This window comes from Maylandia zebra, unplaced genomic scaffold, assembly GCF_041146795.1.
Source record: "Maylandia zebra isolate NMK-2024a unplaced genomic scaffold, Mzebra_GT3a scaffold02, whole genome shotgun sequence".
Classification (NCBI taxonomy): domain Eukaryota; kingdom Metazoa; phylum Chordata; class Actinopteri; order Cichliformes; family Cichlidae; genus Maylandia; species Maylandia zebra.
In genome coordinates, this window is record NW_027490032.1 from 3,294,163 (window position 1) to 3,315,612 (window position 21,450).

General features: G+C 40.5%; 1 protein-coding gene across 3 annotated transcripts; it reads right to left on the minus strand.

Annotated features, from left to right (window-relative positions):
* Positions 1-1,603: 1,603 nt before the first annotated feature.
* On the minus strand, positions 1,604-20,239 carry LOC106675849 (desmocollin 2-like protein). Of its 3 annotated transcripts, none has more exons than XM_076880996.1 (15): positions 19,923-20,202; positions 18,546-18,614; positions 18,319-18,409; positions 18,004-18,212; positions 17,803-17,910; positions 17,494-17,646; positions 17,086-17,230; positions 16,843-16,997; positions 16,577-16,711; positions 16,237-16,422; positions 15,902-16,092; positions 13,724-13,807; positions 13,565-13,632; positions 13,282-13,397; positions 1,604-2,556 (listed from the first exon to the last, which is right to left on the minus strand). In XM_076880996.1, exons 1-15 carry the CDS (start codon positions 19,959-19,961, stop codon positions 2,545-2,547), a joined length of 1,761 nt encoding a protein of 586 aa, XP_076737111.1. In that variant the 5' UTR covers positions 19,962-20,202; the 3' UTR covers positions 1,604-2,544. The 3 variants fall into 3 exon arrangements, with proteins under 3 accessions (XP_076737111.1, XP_076737109.1, XP_076737110.1); XM_076880994.1 differs by lacking the exon at positions 1,604-2,556 and adding an exon at positions 7,829-12,896 and having other exon boundaries at positions 19,923-20,239; XM_076880995.1 differs by lacking the exons at positions 1,604-2,556; positions 18,546-18,614 and adding an exon at positions 7,829-12,896 and having other exon boundaries at positions 19,923-20,223.
* Positions 20,240-21,450: the final 1,211 nt, after the last annotated feature.

Consider the following 21,450-nt stretch of genomic DNA (forward strand, 5'->3'; position numbering starts at 1 on the left):
AAGCAATGGTTTTGACTCGATCAGCGTTAACCCCGCCCCCTGAGTTTGATGGGTGAGGCTGACAGATAAAATTATTTCAAGATGAGAGCCAGGCGTCAGGACTGCCAAAATGAAATAAATAAATATATCATTAAATAATTAATTAAATGTGTCAATAATTAATTAAAATGTGAAATACATAAATAATTAATTAAATGTGTCAATAATTAATTAAATGTGTCAATAATTAATTAAAATGTGAAATACACAAATAATTAATTAAATGTGTCAATAATTAATTAAAATGTGAAATACATAAATAATTAATTAAATGTGTCAATAATTAATTAATTACATGTGTCATAACTATTTATTTAATTAATTAATTCCAATTTTAATTAATTATTGCCACATTTAATTAATTATTTAATGGTGTATTTAATTAATTCATTATGGCAGTCCTGGCGTTCCATAATATTCAGAGTCAGAGAGACAATTACTCAGCAAAAAATAAAAACCATGAAACAGTTTCACAGTTAAAGGGTTTTCATGTGGAGATCACATTCATTCCTGCATTCCTGCACCTCCTTAAACTCACCAGCTTTCAAGCTTTCAGTCCTTAATATTTAATATCATCTTTCTTTAAAGATTAGGCCTTTCCAGATTACACATAAATTATTGTTTTCTCAGATATTCCACTTTATATTATGTACTTTAAAATAGCAAATTTCCACAGAGCACAGAGAATTGATTTTTGTTACTTTGATTTAAAGCCAGTATCATGTCACGCCATCATCAAATAGAGGGCACTCTAACATAAATAGATGTGGATCTTTGTGATTTTTCTTTTTCAGCTCCAACAACAATTCTTTAATCTGCACCTCCTTCATGAGCCTCATTGTACTCTTACTGTTTTTAGACATACAAGCTGCAAAGTTCCTTCATCTAACTTTTCATCTTACATATGTAAGAGTGAATGGTCTGGAAAAAAGAAAATATCCAGTTAGCGTGAACATGCCTTGTTGATGTCAGACGACAGAGGAGAATTGCCAGAATGCAAAAGGGACTCAAATAACCAGAAGACCACACGAGTTTCACTAAGAACAAAAGACGGGAAATACATGTCCTGGTCTAATGAGTCTGTGATAATGATTACTGCTGTGACCTTCATTGTGACATGAACTAGAGTAAGGAACAGTGGTGAACCAGCAACTAATGCACGCAGGGAGTGAAGGGTGGTCTGTGTGGTTCCATCGAACGGAAAATTGACTGTGGCTCAAACAACCAAAAAGGTTGATGCTGGTTCTGAAAGAAAGGTGTCAAAATGCATGGTGTATTGCAGTTCATGTGAGGAGGAGGCTAACAAATTTGAGATGTTGACTTGGCCTTTAAATTCCTCAGATCTCAGCACACCTTCAGAAGTCCAATGGAGTCTATACCTCAGTGGGTCAGGGCTGTTTGTCAGTAATAACCAAGGAGTTGAGATGTTGGAACACTGCACATAGTGTATTATGTGTATGTGGGCTCCACCCTGTGAAACACTAGAGACAAAACCTGAGCACAATAAACAACCATTTTGGATCTGACCTTTATATACAGTACAACCAGAAAAATCACAAGGACATTTGTTTTGTTTTTTTAATTACAAATTAAAAGATATTGGACAAAAACTTAAACAAATAAACAGTAAAGACTAAAAGTACAAGTTGTATGGGTGCATGTATGCTTATTGTATGTTTGTTGATTATGCTGTTTTATAATCACGTTCCTTTAAATGTTAAAAAAACCACAAATAACTGCTACAGCAGCAAAAATTAAACACAACTCCTTAATGTTAATGTCAAATAACAACTTAAAAATGCAAAATACATATAGGGTATACACTGTCTTTTGAATGGGTTTTTTCCTGTGCAGCCAGTTGTATTTAGTTTCAGGCAGTAACACGTTAGTGCTCCAGTTCTGCCCTCGTGCAGATTGTAACACGACTACTGTTGGAAATGTTTCAACAACCTGACTTACAGTGAGCTCAAACTGCACCCGTCTCACAGTCTGCGAGTTGAAGTAAAACATTGTTACACACAATTTCTGTGCCATTAGGAAATTCTGCAGAAGTAAATCAACACTGCCTAAAATAGATTATTATGAAGGTGTAATTTTACATTACATATTTTGAAATATTAGGTAATTGTTATTTTGTTTCATTATGTATTTGTTTTAATTAAAATTTACCCTCCAAAAATAAAGATATAATTTTTTTAGAGAATTGATTGCTGATGTACAAAGCTCCAAAATATTGCATCTTCATAGTTTTTAGTGCAAACCACTTTTGCTTAAAAACAAAAAACACAACAACATCATCAACAACAAAATAAAGCAACAAAGAGCAATAGCAGATACACACCTGCACCACTTGATTGTTCTGTTTTTACATTGTTACCCCAGTAACAAGCCAAGCGTTCAGACCGTGACCTCTGAGTCAGCTACAGAGCCACGTCCCCTGAATGCTGCCCATCCTCTTCTGTTCCCATTTGGAAGACACAGGTAGTTTGTTATTATTACCTGTTATTACTCCCAAGCCTGGATAATAGGAGGAAGCATACAACACTTTCAAAGCTGCTGAGGACATGACTGAAGGTCACATATATATTAGGGATGCAACGATACACAAAATTCACGGTTCGGTTCGGTTCGATACTTTGGTGTCATGGTTCGATATTTTTTTGATACAAAAAAAAATGTTCATGCCTTTTTAATTTGTCATTTATTAAAATTATAAATATATATTTTAACTCAAAAGTACAGTTTTTAAATTTAATGTTGCTTAAACAACAAAGTAATAAAAAAATAAATCTATCTCATCGAGAAAACATTCATCTTTGGAAAAGAGAGTTTATTACAGAGAAATGGCTCTTTCCAAACTAAAAGCTATACTATACGCTTCTTCTGGGCTATACTCTCAGCAGCATATTAAACATATCAGGTCCCCATAAGGAGAATCATGTGCTAACAGCTGTCTAAATGACTCGGGTAAAGTTTGTAGCATGCGTGCTTGTTGTTTTTGTGTGCTTCCACTTGTCTTTGCACTAGGATGATGTCGGAGTAAATGTGCAGTCATATTCGTTGTGTTCCCACTAGTGCTGTCAGCGTAAATCTGGTTGAAATGACGTTAACGCCACAACACGGCAAATCTCCGTTAACGAGCTACCGCGGATCGCCCGTGCGTGGGGCTGGACGGCGTCAACACGTTAACGAGCTAACTGCGCTAACACACTAGCTCCCACCCATGTAATTGAGCATTGCGTGGCACATCCAACATACTGTTTTCCTTTAGTCCATGACGCGCTTACCTTCAGGGTCATATGTCACATGAAGACCAAAATAGTTCCAAACACCAGATCTTAATGAGGGTGGAGGATGTTCAATTTGCCATGTTGCAAGGAGAGCTTAACTTCTGTCTGCTAGCTTGTCCTGCACTCAGTGAATCTGTGTTCGACTACTCCGCCTAGGCTGCACTGTCGAGCGCAGATCCACTGAGCGCTCAACACAGACAGCATCGTCAGAAGCAAGGTTGATAAAATAAATTAAAAATTTTGTATTGTTCGATACATATGCGTACCGAACCGAAAGCACTGTATCGAACGGTTCAATATCGATACGAATATCGTTGCACCCGTTAAATATATATATATATGTATATATATATATATATATATATATATATATATATATATATATATATATATATTCAGTGTTGGGGAGTAACGGAATACATGTACCGCCGTTACGTATTTAAAATACAAAATATGAGTAACTGTATTCCATTACAGTTACCGTTTAAAAAGGTGGTATTCAGAATACAGTTACTTTGTTGAAATAAATGGATTACACTGCGGTACTTTCCATGTTTCATATTGTCGCGGGTCAGGACTGTTTGGGTTTTGTTTGACAGCTACGTTCTGTTGTTCCAGGCGGCAGCGTTACGGTTGCCATGGTTACAGGGCGACGCTCTCTCTCTCTCTCTCTGCGACTGTGTGTTTCCTGGGTGAGAGAGCGCCTTTTCGTTGTTGTTGTTGTGCTAAGCTAACAGGCAGAATGCTACAAGCATAGCTCTAAAGAATGTAGCATCATGGGCAGTGTAGTCCGTGTTGCAGGGAGAATGGACTGCCATACACGTTATGTGTCTGTGAGCGCGAGGAGGGAGAGAGAACAGGGGGAGTGGAAAGGTACGAGTTGTCATCGAGGAAAAACGGGAGCTGGAAGCATGTAAATATAATAATAACCACTTCAGCCAAGAAGAGTGCCTGACGAGCCCAGTTGTAAGTAAGCTATTAAGACTCGACTGTACACCGTGTTCGTGTTTTCCTCCGAAAACAATAAGTTCCGTTGGAGCAGTCTTTCAAAGCCTCTCTCTGTCTCTCGCAAGAAAAGTTGACCCACTCAACAAAGTAAAGCTATTTTTCGGCTATGAGCCGACAGGGACCCCGCCGTATTAGTCAGAGGTCCCTTTACTACAGTTCGGAGTCGCGGACCTTCAGTAATAGTAATAAATCACACAGCAATAGCACATTCACGTTGTTGTAAAAAGCATGATAATATATTAAGTAATCCAAAGTATTCAGAATACGTTACTGTCATTGAGTAACGTAACGGAATACGTTGCAGAATACATTTTGGGGCATGTATTCTGTATTCTGTAATGGAATACATTTTAAAAGTAACCTTCCCAACACTGTATATATTACACATCGAGCAAACAGATCACCAACAAGTTAGAGAAATAATATCTTTTACAGACATTCACAGACATTTATTTTACTGCAGAAAAAGAAACTTCTGCTATTTTATTTTTGAATTTTTTTTGCAAAGGTCTGCCACAAGACATTTTTGTTGGATGTATCAAAAACAAACAAATAATATGTTTGTAATAATAAACAACATTGCATGATGTAGATAGTGGCCATTTGATTCCCAATTATAAAGAACAGAGGTTTCCAAGAGCCACTGCAGGGGTGCGTGGTATGAAAAGAAAAAAAAAAAAAGAATGCTTGGACACTGCTAGCATAACTGACAGGTTATTGATGGGGCGTCTTATAAAGTTTGTATCTGTCTTGTGTGAAACTTGTATGAAAAGCATACAAGAGTGAAAACAGATATAAGATCCCTTAAATTATATAAATGAAATGCAACTAAACGTAAGTACTCCTGAAATTTTGGAGATAATTTGTAATACTTTTGGAGATATAATAAGCCACATGGAAAAAAAGATATATAATGATATATTTAACCCTTTAAGACCTACCATAGAATCAAGTCCGCCAGAGCTTACTTTATATTTTTACATGCTGTGGAGCCATTTTTTGGAGCATTTCAAGTTGCTATACATCAATACAACCATTATAGCCCAAATTTTAATAATATGTCTGCATTAAGTGCATAGTACTTACATAAATTGCAAAAAAGTGCAATAAACTACAAAAAAATTTAAAATTGTTTCTGTTTTTTTAACATATATTTCTAGTTAGAGAAATTTAAGAGGCTTATCCCTCAAAACTGTAAATACAAAAAAGTTGTACAAACTACAGTGGGGCAAAAAAGTATTTAGTCAGCCACCGATTATGCAAGTTCCCCCACTTAAAATGATGACAGAGGTCAGTAATTTGCACCAGAGGTACACTTCAACTGTGAGAGACAGAATATGAAAAAAAAAAAAAATCCATGAATCCACATGGTAGAATTTGTAAAGAATTTATTCGTAAATCAGGGTGGAAAATAAGTATTTGGTCAATAACAAAAATACAACTCAATACTTTGCAACATAACCTTTGTTGGCAATAACAGAGGTCAAACGTTTACTATAGGTCTTTACCAGGTTTGCACACACAGTAGCTGGTATTTTGGCCCATTCCTCCATGCAGATCTTCTCGAGAGCAGTGATGTTTTGGGGCTGTCGCCGAGCAACACGGACTTTCAACTCCCGCCACAGATTTTCTATGGGGTTGAGGTCTGGAGACTGGCTAGGCCACTCCAGGACTTTCAGATGCTTCTTACGGAGCCACTCCTTTGTTGCCCGGGCGGTGTGTTTTGGATCCTTGTCATGTTGGAAGACCCAGCCTCGTTTCATCTTCAAAGTTCTCACTGATGGAAGGAGGTTTTGGCTCAAAATCTCACAATACATGGCCCCATTCATTCTGTCCTTAACACGGATCAGTCGTCCTGTCCCCTTGGCAGAAAAACAGCCCCATAGCATGATGTTTCCACCCCCATGCTTCACAGTAGGTATGGTGTTCTTGGGATGCAACTCAGTATTCTTCGTCCTCCAAACACGATAGTTGAGTTTATACCAAAAAGTTCTACTTTGGTTTCATCTGACCACATGACATTCTCCCAATCCTCTGCTGTATCATCCATGTGCTCTCTGGCAAACTTCAGACGGGCCTGGACATGCACTGGCTTCAGCAGCGGAACACATCTGGCACTGCGGGATTTGATTCCCTGCCGTTGTAGTGTGTTACTGATGGTGACCTTTGTTACTTTGGTCCCAGCTCTCTGCAGGTCATTCACCAGGTCCCCCCGTGTGGTTCTGGGATCTTTGCTCACCGTTCTCATGATCATTTTGACCCCACGGGATGAGATCTTGCGTGGAGCCCCAGATCGTGGGAGATTATCAGTGGTCTTGTATGTCTTCCATTTTCTGATGATTGCTCCCACAGTTGATTTTTTCACTCTTCCCAGTCTGGTGCATGTCTACAATACTTTTCCTGGTGTCCTTCGAAAGCTCTTTGATCTTGGCGATGGCGGAGTTTGGAGTCTGACTGTTTGAGGCTGTGGACAGGTGTCTTTCATACAGATGATGAGTTCAAACAGGTGCCATTCATACAGGTAACGAGTGGGGGACAGAAAAGCTTCTTACAGAAGACGTTACAGGTCTGTGAGAGCCACAGATTTTCCTTGTTTGAGGTGACCAAATACTTATTTTCCACCCTGATTTACGGATAAATTCTTTAAAATCCTACCATGTGAATTCATGGATTTTTTTTTCACATTCTGTCTCTCACAGTTGAAGTGTACCTCTGGTGCAAATTACTGACCTCTGTCATCATTTTAAGTGGGGGAACTTGCATAATCGGTGGCTCTTTTGCCCCACTGTAGTTTCCCACCAAAGGAAATTTATTTTAAGTGTCTTCATAGTTTTATTTTTGAGATACACCAATTTTCATATACTGCAGGAAAAACAAAAAAATATATTATAGTGCAAATTTGCAAAATAACAGCATATGCATCAAAATAAAAATATTTCCAGCAGTGCAATATGAGTCCTAAGCATCCCAGAAACGACACAGAAAGTCATAAAGTCAAAGATAACTTTTAAAAACACAAGTATAGTCTCATGAGGCCACGATGGTAAAAAACTACATTTCCGCAAAATGGCGTCACTTCCGGTTTCGGACAGGTCATGCCGGACATGTGATAGTTCACGCTGATGGACGTAGGAAGTGTTATGAACAGCTGATCGGATCGGCAAAGCGTGTTTCTGGAATATTATGTTTTTGTTGCTGCAAGTGCTTTTTATGCAGTTTTTGCAAAGCTATATGTGGAAGGAAACTGTGACCGAGGACAAGCTGATGGCATAAGATGTAAGTACAACTCCTCCGCTTTCATATGCAAAAAGAATTATTGCGCTAGCTTACGTGGTTGCAGCGCTACTGGGATTTAAAAATAGTTATGCAAAATGGAGCGTGTCCGCTCCGACCGGCTTTAAAGGGATAATAGATATACATATGTAACGTGAGGGTTCACTAGATGGTTGGGAATCTCTCTGAATAATTAGGTACAGCAAGACGGAGACGGATAACTTTTTAGCAGCCTCTTTACTTTTTAGCACACTGCAACAATAACCCACACTTCCTGTGTGCCGCCCTCATGAGTACTTCACTGGCCTCTCAGAAGCCAGGAAATCTTATACTCAGATCAAAACAGGGAAAACAACCAGGTAGATATAACACATACTTATTACTGGTTTGAACATGCATGTCTAAACATTCAAACATGTAAACATGTAAATATCAAAACACGTAACCACCAAATACATAACTAGTTTTATAACCTTTGTAAACACCTCTTTGTATATCAAAGTAGATTTAAATTTACTTCTACACTTTACATTTTCCTCCCCCCCTCACATAAGAAACGTCCCCGTTTCCCTACAGAAAAGGAAGAAAAAAAAACCCCAACATGCTGCGAGCAAAGGGGACAACAATAAAACAACAGCAAAACCAAAAACAAGTTCAGTTCAAAACATAGTCCTTGAGGTATCTGGGAGGCACAACTTGACGTCTCACACATCGCCGTGAAACACCAGATACACGATGAGGAGTTGAAGGGACAATGTCTGATTGGTGTATCACCACATGGCCAGAGGGGGAAGTCGTTACAGTCTCAGACCGAGGAGAAGGGGACAAAGGAGAGTGGGAATGGGGTCTTGACTGGTTTAGAGGTGGTGGCTGACAAACCTGAGGGTCTGATGAGGTTGCAGGGCTGCGGCACTGAACATTCCAGCTCCCTTCAGCTGCAGATTTTGAAGCTGTGAAGGGCAATGCACCTGATAATGCAGTCAACTGTGGAATCTGGGGCTGTACAGGTATGTCACCAGCAGGTGAGTTGGTTCCACCTTTAGGAACAGGTGCTTTGTACGGCCTGAGACGATTGTAGTGAACGATTTGAGTCTTGTCTGATTGGTCCAGGAGGTAGCGAATCCTGTACGTGACACCAGGGTTTTCTCCATCTGTTCCAAGGCACTCCAATATCTCAAAGGGGCCCTTCCAATGTGGAGCAAGTTTCTGCTTTGCTGTAGTGGGGTCATTTAACCACACCAAGTCACCCGGAACATAAGGAGTGTGTTTGATGCCCCTATCGTACAATTGTTTCTGCTGGTTGTGGGCACAATCTCTGTTCCATGCAGCAGTGCTGAAGGCAGACTGAAGTCTCTGAGTCAACTGGGTGACGTAGTCAGCAGGAGAAACAGAAGTAGATGATGCTGACATGTTGGTAGGCAACAGCATATTAGCAGGCATCCGTGCCTCATGTCCATGTGTGAGAAAAAATGGCGTAAATCCCGTGGTAGAGTGAGGACTGGTGTTGTAAGCCAAAGCAACTTGATTGAGGCAGTCATCCCATTCGCCAGGCTGCTGAAGGAGTAACTTAGCTAACTGGTCAATAAGTGTTTGATTGAACCTCTCGACCATCCCATCGCATTGAGGGTGATATGGGCTGGTCCGTGTCTTCTGGATGCCTAGCAGCTGACACAGATGTTTCACCAGGTCAGATTCAAACTGACATCCTTGGTCTGTGTGTAGCATTTCAGGGACGCCGTGCTGACAGATGAAGTTGTCAAACAGGCATTTTGCAACTGTTGTGGCACGTTGGTCTGCGATAGCATAGAGATTGACATATTTCGAGAAATAGTCTTGAACAACGAGCACGTACCTGTTGCCACGACTCGTAATGGGGAGTTCAAGTATGTCAGCTGCCACCTTTTGAAATGGCTCCGCAGCAACAATTGTTTTCATTGGAGCTCTGTGATGAGGTGTGGGATTCCGTCTGGCATCACATGGGGTGCATTGTGTGCACCATATTCTGATGTCACGTGACATGAATGGCCAGTAATATAGCTGCTGAGCACGTTTCAGGACCTTATCTGCTGATAGGTGACCGGACACTGGGTTGCCATGCAGCAGCTGTAGGACAGTGTCTTTTAAAGATTCAGGAACAACCAACTGATGCAACACTGACTTTTGGGACGGGTTGAAAGCTTTACGACAGAGTAAGCCATTGTGAAAGGTAAGTCTAGAGTACTCGTGCCATAGCACTTTTTCCTGAGGTGGGCATTTTTTCATACGCCAGTAGGGTGGTTTCTGACCCTTAGCTTTCCAGCCAATGACTTCTGACAGTACAGGATCTTTTTGTTGTTCACTTTTGAGATCATCTTCAGGCAGCTCAAGCACAAATGTGGATGAAACAGATAGCGCTGCACACTGCAGTCGTGGATCAGGAAGGTCATTGCATGGAATGTGTTTTTGGTCAGTACTGCAGGGACTATGGTTGGGCGGGCCTGCAGGACCCACGCACCTCTCTTCAGGTTTCAAGGTAGCAGAAGCAGTGCAGACTGTGTCCTGCTCTACAGTTTCACCAGTGACAGGGCGACGTGACAGTGCGTCCGCATTGAGGTGGCGGTGGCCATCTTTATGAATCACAGTCCACTCAAAAGGATCAAGTTCAAGAGCCCAGCGAGCACGGCGACCAGTTCTATCACTGTCAATGGGTATTTTCCGAAGACCCAGGAGGGGCTTGTGATCCGTGACAATAACAAATGGCTGCTTATAGAGGTAGTGCCGAAAATGTCTAACTGCCCAAACAATGGCCCAGAGTTCTCGATCATAAGTCGACCACTTTCTTTCTGCCTTTGTAAGCGCATGGCTAGCATAGGCAATGACTTTCTCTTGCTGTCCCTGTTTTTGAGCTAGTACACTGCCAATAGCTGTGCTAGAAGCATCAGTATACAGAGAAAATGGCAATGTGAAGTCAGGGAATGAAACCACTGGAGGGTTTGAGAGGGCATGTTTCAGATACATGAATGCATCCTGGCACTGAGAAGTCCATTGAAAAGGTGCATGCTTCTCAGTGAGAGCATGTAGGGGGACACTGTGGTGCGCAAAGTTTTGAATAAACTTGCGATAATATGAACAAAGTCCAAGGAATGATCTTACTTCTGTCGCTGTTTGTGGAATAGGCCAGGCTTGCACACTGTTCACATTTCTGGGGTCAGGCTGGATGCCATGTTTTGATACAATGTGGCCCAAAAATTGTACCTGATCTTTGGCAAAACAGCATTTTGAGGGGTTTAGCTTCAAGCCACTTGCCCGAAATCTGCCGAAAATTTCTTCCAGATGCTGGAGATGTTCTGCGAAAGAGCGGCTGTAAATGAGGACATCATCCTAAGCAGGTTTTCCAGGGAAGGCCACGAAGTACCATCTCCATTAACCGCTGACATGTGGCTGGAGCGTTTGTGAGTCCCATGGGCATAACAGTGAAGTGGTAAAGTCCACTGCCGGTTGTGAAAGCAGTTTTCTCACGATCCTTCTCTTCCAGTTCAACCTGCCAATAGCCATGTTGAAGGTCCATTGTGGAGAACCAGGCAGAACCTGACAGCGCATCCAGTGCATCATCAACCCTTGGAAGAGGATGAGAGTCTTTGATTGTCACTGCATTGAGTTTCCTATAGTCGAGACAGAAACGCCACGTACCATTTTTCTTTCGCACCAGAACCACTGGGGCGGCCCATGGGCTGTAGCTTTCTTCGATGACACCTGCCTTTAAAAGGTTGTCAACTTGAGTCTGTATTTCAGCTCTCTGTTCAGGTGTCACTCTATAGGCTCTTTGTTTAATCGGTGTAGCATCACCTGTGTGAATATGATGCTTAATTATGCCTGTGTGACCTCTGTCCTCTGAGTGCTTACTGAAGATTCCTGAATACTTCTGGAGAAGTGATTTCAGGGACTGAACCTGGGAGTGTGACAAGTTTGTTTCATCTATTTCTACCGGCAGAGTCGAATCATACACAGGTGAAGTAGCACAACATGTCTGCTCCAGTGGAATGATATCAACAGATGAGCCTGAATGAAACTCACCAAGATGCTGTCCAGGGTACAGTTCGATTTCATCACTGGAGGGATTAAGCATTCGAACCACTGTAGTACCATTCTGAACTTCACTGAGAGTGTGAGCCACAACAATGTCACATGTTGGATTAGGGACCAAGAAACCACAGTAGTCTGTTGGAACAGGAGAAGCCGGTGTGGCTGCTGACACACAGGCTGTGATCAGAGTTTCGCTCATAGCTGGAATTTTGGTTGGTGCTAACACGGAAACATTACAGCAGGCAGCCACCTCATGTCCTTTGGGCAACAGGGGAATTTTCATGTCCCACAGTTGCAGCACTTTGTTTTTGAGGTCGAGAAGAGCATGGTGCCTCTGCAGAAAATCCCAACCTAGAATGACTGGCTGGTAAGCACCTCTGAGGACTTCAAAGTCCTGCTGCCATACCTGAGTCCCAAGCCTAATACCAACGGTTAACTTGCCTAAGATTTCCAGACGTTCTCCATTGACCGAACGAGCTGGCACAGAGGATGCTACCATAGGCCGTTTTTTCAAAGCTGGATGAGCGTTTCGAAAATCTTCACTCACAAGGGAGACAAAGGAACCAGAGTCAATTAGAGCACACACTTCAATGCCCTCGACAATAGCCAAGACGTTAGAGGAGACTGAGCCATCAGATTCTGAGGGGAACTGGGGGATGTGGTTTTGGGGCCCTGATACTGTAGCTGATGTTTGCCCCTCAACAGCAGCTAATGAAAGTTTCCCTGTGGGCCGGAGGTGAAATGTGCAGGCCTTTCCGGGGACTGGAAACGAACACCGGTCCTACTGTAGGACGCAGGATCTCTAGCTCTACGTGGAGCAGGACTGGGACTGCGTCGGTATCTGTTATTGTCAGGGTAATTGTACCTGGAATACTGGGGGGGCTGTTGGGAAGGGTATGTGCGTTGATCGTGTTTCTCACATTTGTCCCACTCATTGAACCTCTGGGGAACAGGGGAAGAAGGACGTTCACGGTGAGACTCTGGATCACGATGATAACGCCTCTCAGGCGAGCAATAGTCTCTGGAATGTTGTCTGGCATGATAAGGCGACGGGGACGCACTGCTGGTGCTGTACTGAACATTGGAAGAGGAGGATCTATCACGACTGGAGTCCAAACGTTGGGCAAGGTAACTCTGTTTCTCCCGTAACTGCTGTATTTCATGTTTCAGGCCGGTTACAGTAAGCGTGAGCTCCTCAACCGCTTGAAGAAGTTTAGCATCAGTCTAAACATTCAAACATGTAAACATGTAAATATCAAAACACGTAACCACCAAATACATAACTAGTTTTATAACCTTTGTAAACACCTCTTTGTATATCAAAGTAGATTTAAATTTACTTCTACACTTTACACATATATAATTCCATAATTTGTTCCCCCTGTCCAAATCATGAACAAACAGTATCCCATAGTTGTTTATGTTTTTAAACCCATTTTTCAAGAAGATTTTTCTTGTAAAACAAAGTAAATGTGTGTGTGTGTGTGTGTGTGTGTGTGTGTGTGTGTGTGTGTGTGTGTGTGTGTGTGTGTGTGTGTGTGTGTGTGTGAGTGTTTTTTTTTTAGAAGACCTGGAAACGGAGACATTGGTTACACATTGCTATCCTTACCATGCTGTCCTCTGGGGCCTCCGTGTTAGATTTGAGTGGGATTCCTCCAGTGTCTCCAGAGTCATAAAGCTGCAATTTCTCTCTCTTTTTTAGACAGAAAAATGCAAGGACTAGGACTGCAACAAAAAGCAGGCATATTCAAAATCAGAGCTCACAGAGTGCTTTTATGTGTGGTATACCTACACTATTGTATGCAGCATTGTTCACTTCCTAATATGCAATGAGCAAACTACAAGAGAACCCCCATCTAACCCTTACAACTTAATCACAGTGGGAGACTCACAAAGCAGTAGGAGGAGGACCACAGGACACAGTATAGTCATAATTCCCAGTAGTCCGAAGGACACAGACCTGCAGGAAAAGGTGAATCAGTCATTTTTCCAAGTGTCCAAAAAGCAACCACACCCCATCTTACCCTGAATCCATATGTAACAAGTGTCACCTGGCAGTTTGTTGCTCTCTGCCAGGTGATTGGCTGAAGAGCTGTGAAAAGGTAGTGGGTGTGTGCGGTGAAGTCAGTGCTCTTCTGTGGAAAAAAAACAGAGGCGATTAATTCGCTTGGGTGTGAGTGGGTATACCAAGCCTATTCAAATGGCGGCCCAGAAGCAACCTGCGAGTGGCCCTGCCTGTGGTCCTGGCAGAAACACAGAGAAAACGCAAAAAATTAGTTAATTTAAAAAAAAATTAAAAATTCCTACAGCGTAGTGTAGACTGTGAATGCAACACTCCTAGTAGCCTAGCAATATTTAACCCACAATGCACCGTGATGTAAACATATTAAACAATCATCGTAATATATGATGCGACAACAGCATGTCTTTCTCACTCCAAAAGCGCAAAATTGACAATGAAAACTGTCGGTTTAACCCTGCCTGGACTGACACTTATTCATTTTACCGAGTTGAATAATCTTACAACCGGAGTTGTACTACCATGGTGAGGGTCCTGTACAGCCCAAGAGAGAGCGGCAGCATCTTCCCTTCGTGTTTGCTTCTTGGCGAAGAAGAAAAGGCCTTTCACAGATTCTGAAACAATGAAATACTGCATGCTGGCCGTGGTGGATGCGGTGAAAAGTGATGAAAAAATTAAAGTAAGTGTGACATCTGCTATTAAAAACGTACCCCTGTAGGACAGTTCAAATATTTGTAGAGTTGAAGTTCTGGCATCAGACGAGTTTGAAATGCTGTTAGATGACCTGAAGAAAACTGATGTAATGTCTATAGCAGGGGATCACTGACAGAACTGATAATGCACAGTTGTGTGTATATGTCCGTTTTTTGGATGGGAAATTGCTCGACTTGCTACCGTTAGAGGGACACACAGCTGGCGAAATGATGTTTGAGAAGATTTAAGCTCTTTTTGAGGAAAATGGTCTGGATATGAAGCGTGCCTGTATACTTGTGACGGATGGGGCTCCATCCATGGCAGGAAAAGTGAGTGGTCAGCGAAATATTTATTTTAATTTGAAAGGGAATTATCAAAATGTTTTTTTGTTATTATTATTATTATTTCAAATGTGCAAAAAATAGTTTAGTTATAGCTCCCTTTTTTAAAAATGGACCTTTTGGTGTGCATTTGTGAGAGGTCACCAGATTTACAGGGGAATAGGAATAAAAAAAAATACTTGTTTTTCAATACAGTTGTGTGGGTTTGAAATTGATCATGATCTGCTGCTTACTGGCTTCAAAAAAAAATATCTGGCCCAGATAAATTCCTCGGTTTGAAAAATCTGGCCAAACTAACTTCGTAGTTGAATAGGCATGGGGTATACTGTTGGTAAGAGTCTTTTGCCATTTTGTTTGGATCATTTGTTATTGTAGGGGCCCATTTTTAATGTGTGTCGTTGGACTTTTTTAGTGTTTTAAAAGAAGAATTGAATTTAATAGAAGAAACGGCCCTAGATCGACTGCGTGCAGGGAAACTGATCAATATTGTAGGTATATTGATTGTTTTTTTTTAGCTTTGTGATTTTGAATGGTTTGAAGTCCCGTCTCTCTTGTTTATCGCCCAATTTGCACCAGAACGGGGAAACCGGCAGATGTCACGCTAAACAACAGCAGCAGGTTTAAGCTTGATCAGCTGTTGTTAGAATTCATTTAATATTAATTTCTAGTATCAGCTGATATTTGCTGGAGCCAACAGCTGTAAAAGCTGCTGGTCATGATATCAGTTTGGTGAGAGGGAAACATGAAGATGAAACCAGGAGATGTCCTTACTGAATCATCAGAGCTGAACAGGTAATGAAGAAACAGGTTTACCTTTTAGGTGACATGAATGAGTTGAAAGGAAGTTATGAACTGTTTCTGAGAGACAAATAACATCAGGATCCTTTTCTAAGTAGCTGACAGCTGGTAACTGTGCAGGGGTGGATCTAGCAAAGTTTTGCCAGGGGGCCAGGTAGGGCATTAACAGGGAGAGGGGGGCACAAAGAAATACGTTTCTTTCTTATTTTCATTTAAAATGTCTGGCTGTTATTAAATAATTGTCTGAATCTTACAACCAAAGTTTTTATCTGATGTAACATGTATAGAAATCCTGCATATATACCAACAAGACTGTACATCACTGTCACAACAGCGTTTGTTTTCATTCACAGGCTCTATTGCTTTTCCTATAATACCTGGTGGGCGGGTCTCTGGTCAAAATTCCCGGGCTGATCTTTTGTCCCAGTCCAGCCCTGACTGCATCCACTTTTTCAACATTGACATTCACAGGGATGGACTGCCACGTGGCACTGCTGCCATTCAGTGATGCTACATTTTGTGCAGTGATCTGAAGCTGGACATCGTTGGTCTTCTCATAATCTAATGGCTGGAAAAAAGAAAGACATTTTAAAGTTTATAAATATAAATCAGTTGTATATAGGCTGACTTTGCATTAGATGTGATCCATGCAAAATGCTTCCACCAACATCACTAAATGATAATAATGAATTGAATAATAAGCCAGTCTCACCTTTGAGATGTACAAAAGCCCTTCGTTTGTTTGGGGGTCAGTAACTATCCTGAAATTTCCATTTTCGTTTCCTTTAGTAATAACAAACTTTGACATCCAGTTTGATGTGTTTATCAAATCTTTATCTTGAACAGGAATTCGAAGTAAAAGTTTTTCACTTTCATCTTCTTGCACAGTAACATTATACTACAAGAAAAAAAGCAGAGGGGGTTAATTGCTGTTTAATTATGTCAGTAAAAAGTATTTTGGTGAAATAAGTAGAAAAAGGACGCCAAAATCAATCGATATGATTTCAGTTATTCAGCCAAATTACAAACTGACACTTCTTTCAAACACTTACAGTTGATTTCATGAAGGTTGGTGGATTGTCATTAATATCACTCAGAGCAATTGTTGCTGTCGATGTGGCAAACAGACCATTTGGTGCACCATTCATATCCTGGATTTTTACAGTCACCACATGGTTGTCTTTTAACTTTAAAAGAAATGTTAGAAAAGTATTATAATAAAAATATGTTGTAAAGCACTTGCATCATCGATTTCAATGATGCAAGTTTTCAATTACATAAAGTTCACAGGTATCAGTGATGCAGAGGCAGTGCTCACCTCTCTGTCTAGGGTGTTGGTTGTTGTTGTGATGACACCTGTTTCTGGATGAATGGTAAACATGTCTGATCCAGATACGAGTGTATATTTAATCTTCACATGGTCTGTGCCAATTTGGTCTCTGTCAGTTGCACTCACCACTCCCACCACAGTCCCTGTATTGTAACCCATAATCATTTAGAGCAACTGCACTGAAAGTCAAATACCACAGAATCAACTATTACTGTATGTTGTCTTTCTCACCTGCACTACAGTGCTCAGGAACTGTAAAGTGTAAAGGACCTACGAACTCTGGAGCATTGTCATTGACATCATCTACAAACACTCTCAGGGGTATTTTCTCATCTAGCTCCGCATTAGTATGCTTGTCAAAAACAATCATCAAAATCTATAGAGGGAAAACAAACAAACGTTTGACTAGTTTGATGCACACAAATATAGAAAGCAGAGTCAGGAACATAACAAGACTCCATATGTGAACTGTGCCAGTTCCAGGTTTGAATGAAAAAATAAATAAACAAACATGCTCAGTAGAGGATTGATTACGCTGCAACTATTTGAATGATTAATAAATCACTCCTTAAAGATGACTGTGGAACATTATTGGAACTCTTTACAAATCTTCTAAACCAGCGTCATCTTCACACTCACATTATATGCTGGGAACTCCTCACGATCCACTGCTTTGAGCAAGAACAGATCCCCCGTGTCTCTGTCTATACTGAACACTCCAGTTGGATACGTATCGACTCCCTCTCCTTCAATAAAGTACCAATAACGTCTGTCTGAGGAATATGGCCCCACCTACAGCAGAAACCAAATAAAATGATACATATTAAGGAAAAGAAAAAAAAAAAGGATTCTGTTATTCATAAAGTCTTTACAATCTGATGTGTATTGACAATAAACATTTGTATACCACAGTGATCATAAATGATAAAAATTAAACATTCAATTCACCCTGTCAATTAGTTTTGGATAGCTCCCTTCATAATTCTCCACTATCGTTTGCGACGGGAAAACACGAAAACATCTTCTAGAGCGGTTCAGGGAGCCTTGGCCTCGTCGCTATGACATTCCAACAAGTTTGGACATGTTAGAAAAAAGATGCACTGTTCCTTCTGACCTGTATAAACGACTCACAATATGCAGTTGCCTTACATGTCTTTTCGGCATTGTACTGCGGACAAGGTGAACTTCCATCTTTCTTTCGAGTCCACTATTGTCCCGAGCAGACACAGAAAATGTCCGTCCTCCTTCTCCCACTGAGACAGACGTTAAAGCTACGACTGCTCCGTTACTTTTTATTGTTAAACTCGGGTCCTTCACAGTTAACTGCACTGATTTTGCATCACAGCCGACGGTTTCAACTGAAAAGCGAGAAAGTGAAAGTTAAAAAGAGACATAAAACACAAAACATTCGGCTTACAACACTTTTTCAAACAGAAGGAATAACACAAATACACAGAGCGGCACCTTTTGCTACTTGGTATCCAGGTGGAATTATTTCAGGTACAATTACGTAGAGAGATCTCAGCAGAAAGCACGACTCCACACAGGACAGGATCTGGAGGTGAAAGTGAGTTTCAAACTGACTTGTCATGTTTAAATGTTTTAATACTTCTTGGCATGACAAAAGTGACAGAAAGTAAACATGTATCAATCATGTAGGAGTGCTACATGACCAAACTAGAAGCACTTACCAGCATTAGGTAGGTGGAGGAAATCAAAATGTTCCCCATCTTAGAAAAAAAAAAGAGACTGACTTTGTCCTGCGTCAAAGTGTTGGGAGTCTGGTTAGTGTAAGTGTGTTAACTCAAGAGCTTTGTCACTTGTCTATTGCTTCACTTCTCTATCAATGTAAAAAGGCAGGCGTTTCTCAGACAGCACACCCCACTATCGCATGAGTGCTGCTGTTTGACTGAGGATAAATAAAGTAGTTGTGGTAAACCAATCACATGACTACTTCAAGATGACAAAGCAAAAAGATGATATATAACAGTTTTTCAGTTGTGTTGATAGGCCACGTAAAACCAGAGTCATGATAAACAATATATACGTGGCATCTTTTCCTCACCTGTAATGTCTAAGGACAGCTCTAGCAAGCACTCTCAGCTTATGAGCATAAAAAAAAGAAACAAAACAAAGAACATCTGTGTTGGTGGAAAAATGTAAAATGTTGACCAATCAAAAAATGTTATGGCAACATGACATTTGGATGTTTAGAAATAGGGGGGAATTTAAGGAGTGATGGTGAGAGAGAGACAGAGAGAGAGAGAGAGACAGAGAGAGTTTGTGAGAGATTTAGCGTGTTTGGAGTGTGTATATGCGGTTGTTACAGTAAAAAATGTACCTTTTTCTAATCAGAGTTTGTTTTTTGTCTGACTTTAGATCAGTTGTGCTAATACAGTATGTCAAAATGAAAACATAACTGTAAATTCAGACATGTGAGGTTGTGCTGAAAAGAATGACATAAGTGAAACCTAAAATAGGACTAAACTAAACAAACTATGACGACAATGACAGGCCTCTGAGTGTTTGCTTTCAGCAGTTCAGGTTCATGCTCATGTCATGTTTAAAGTACTTCACGTTCAAGGTTTTTCATTCACCTGTTCAGGTTTCATCTTATGTCTCGTGTCATTGTCTCCATAGTTTGTTTAGTTCAGTCCCAGATTAGGTTTCACTTTTGTTTGGTCTCGCCTTGTTTTTCTGTTTTGTTTTTTCTTTTTTTTATCAGCCGTAATAAAGGCTCACTCTTTGTTTGATCATCAGTTTATTTCTTCTATGCTTGCTTTTGGGTCCGCTCCACAAACACACCGGCCATGACGGCCGTGACAATTTTGTTTTTTCTGGGACTTCTTTTATACCACTGTGGTTGTGAATCTTACTTCACAGCACAGGTAGTCTAAATCTCAAAAAGCAACAAGCAAGGTTAGAGAGTGCATTAAAGGTGAAAGTGAGTTTCAAACTGACTTGTCACCTTTAAATGTTTTAATGCTTCCTGGCATGACAAAAGTGACAGAAAGTAAACATGTATCAATCATGTAGGAGTGCTATAAAACCAAACTAGGAGCACTTACCAGCATTAGGTAGGTGGTGGAAATCAAAAGTTTCCCCATTATTGGAAAAAAAGATTGACTTTGTCCTGCGTCTGGGAGTCTGGTTAGTGTAAGTGTGTTAACTCAAGAGCTTTGTCTCTTGTCTATTGCTTTACTTCTCTATCAATGTAAAAACACAGGCGTTTCTCAGACAGCACACCCAAGTGGAATTTTAAACAAGCGAAATAGCTTCGGGCTGTGCTCGCTGGTGTCTGCTGAGAAACCTCCCTGAAAGTTGCAGATATTCAAGTGTTTTTTCCCCACCAGCAGGGGCAACATGTCTATTTTACTGCAAGACATTAAACCGCGACTAAATGCTTTACTATTTCCCCATGTAGCATTATTTATATAAATCTGTGCATATGGAGTATAAACAATATTCTTATAACACTACAGCATGCTGCAGGTACACGTATTTGAAGAAATACTGGTCTGTCTGCTTTTTTTGTTAAGACTTGTCTGCAGTAATGAATTAGTCATTGCTCATCAGGACTAATACAGTTTCCTAATACAACACATCTACCAGGATTCACAGTTGTGGCCAACCAGCAAACCAACACTAGTATCAACACTAAGATTTTGCTTAAACCCCACCAAAAACTAACCTTAGACCGAACCAGTTGTCACAAACAATTTTTCTTGTTGCCACCTGGAAAAAGTAAAAGAAAGTCAATAATGATAAGACTATCTATGCACTTCCTAGGAAAATGTTTTAAATAAGTCAGTGTTTTATAGCTTTTCTCATTACCAATAAAGCCAGCATTTACAAAAAACCCCCCCAAAAAACTAATCTGTATGTTGTTAGGTGGGACATAAGCTGTGCTTGTTACTTGTGATACCACATATAACAACCCATTGTATAGGTGGCTGTGAAAAATATGCATATAGGCAAGGTAAGTTTATTTGTATAGCACAATTCAACAACAAGGTGATTCAAAGTGTTTTACAGAGACATTAAAAACAAAAACAAATAAAAAGCATGATTTAAAATTGATTAAAACAAGCAAACAAACAAACAAACTAATTAACAAACAAACAAAACAGTATATAAAATCAAAAATCAGAACAATAGATAAAATCAGTAGTTAAAATGTTAGTTTTGAAATTTAAGCTTAAATGTGTGGAATTGGTGTTTTATTCAAATGCAGCTGAGAACAGGTGAGGGCACAAAACATCAGGCCTGACATTAGAAAGTGATCATGGCTGCCATGACTGGATATAAATGTTGATAATATAGCACCAGGATATCAGACGATGGCAGACCTTCCACATGATCGCATCTCACCAGGTGAACCTATATTCTCTCAGGTTGGAGTAGATTGTTTCGGACCTTTTTAGGTTAAGTGTGGAAGGTGTGAAGTAAAGAGGTATGGAATTATCTTTACATTTGTGGCAGTGAGAGGTGTGCATTTAGAGGTGTTGTCATCTTTGAGCACAGAGTCCTTTATTAATGCTCTCCGACGATTTGTATCAAGGAGGGGTCAGGTATCGGATAATGGTACAAACTCTG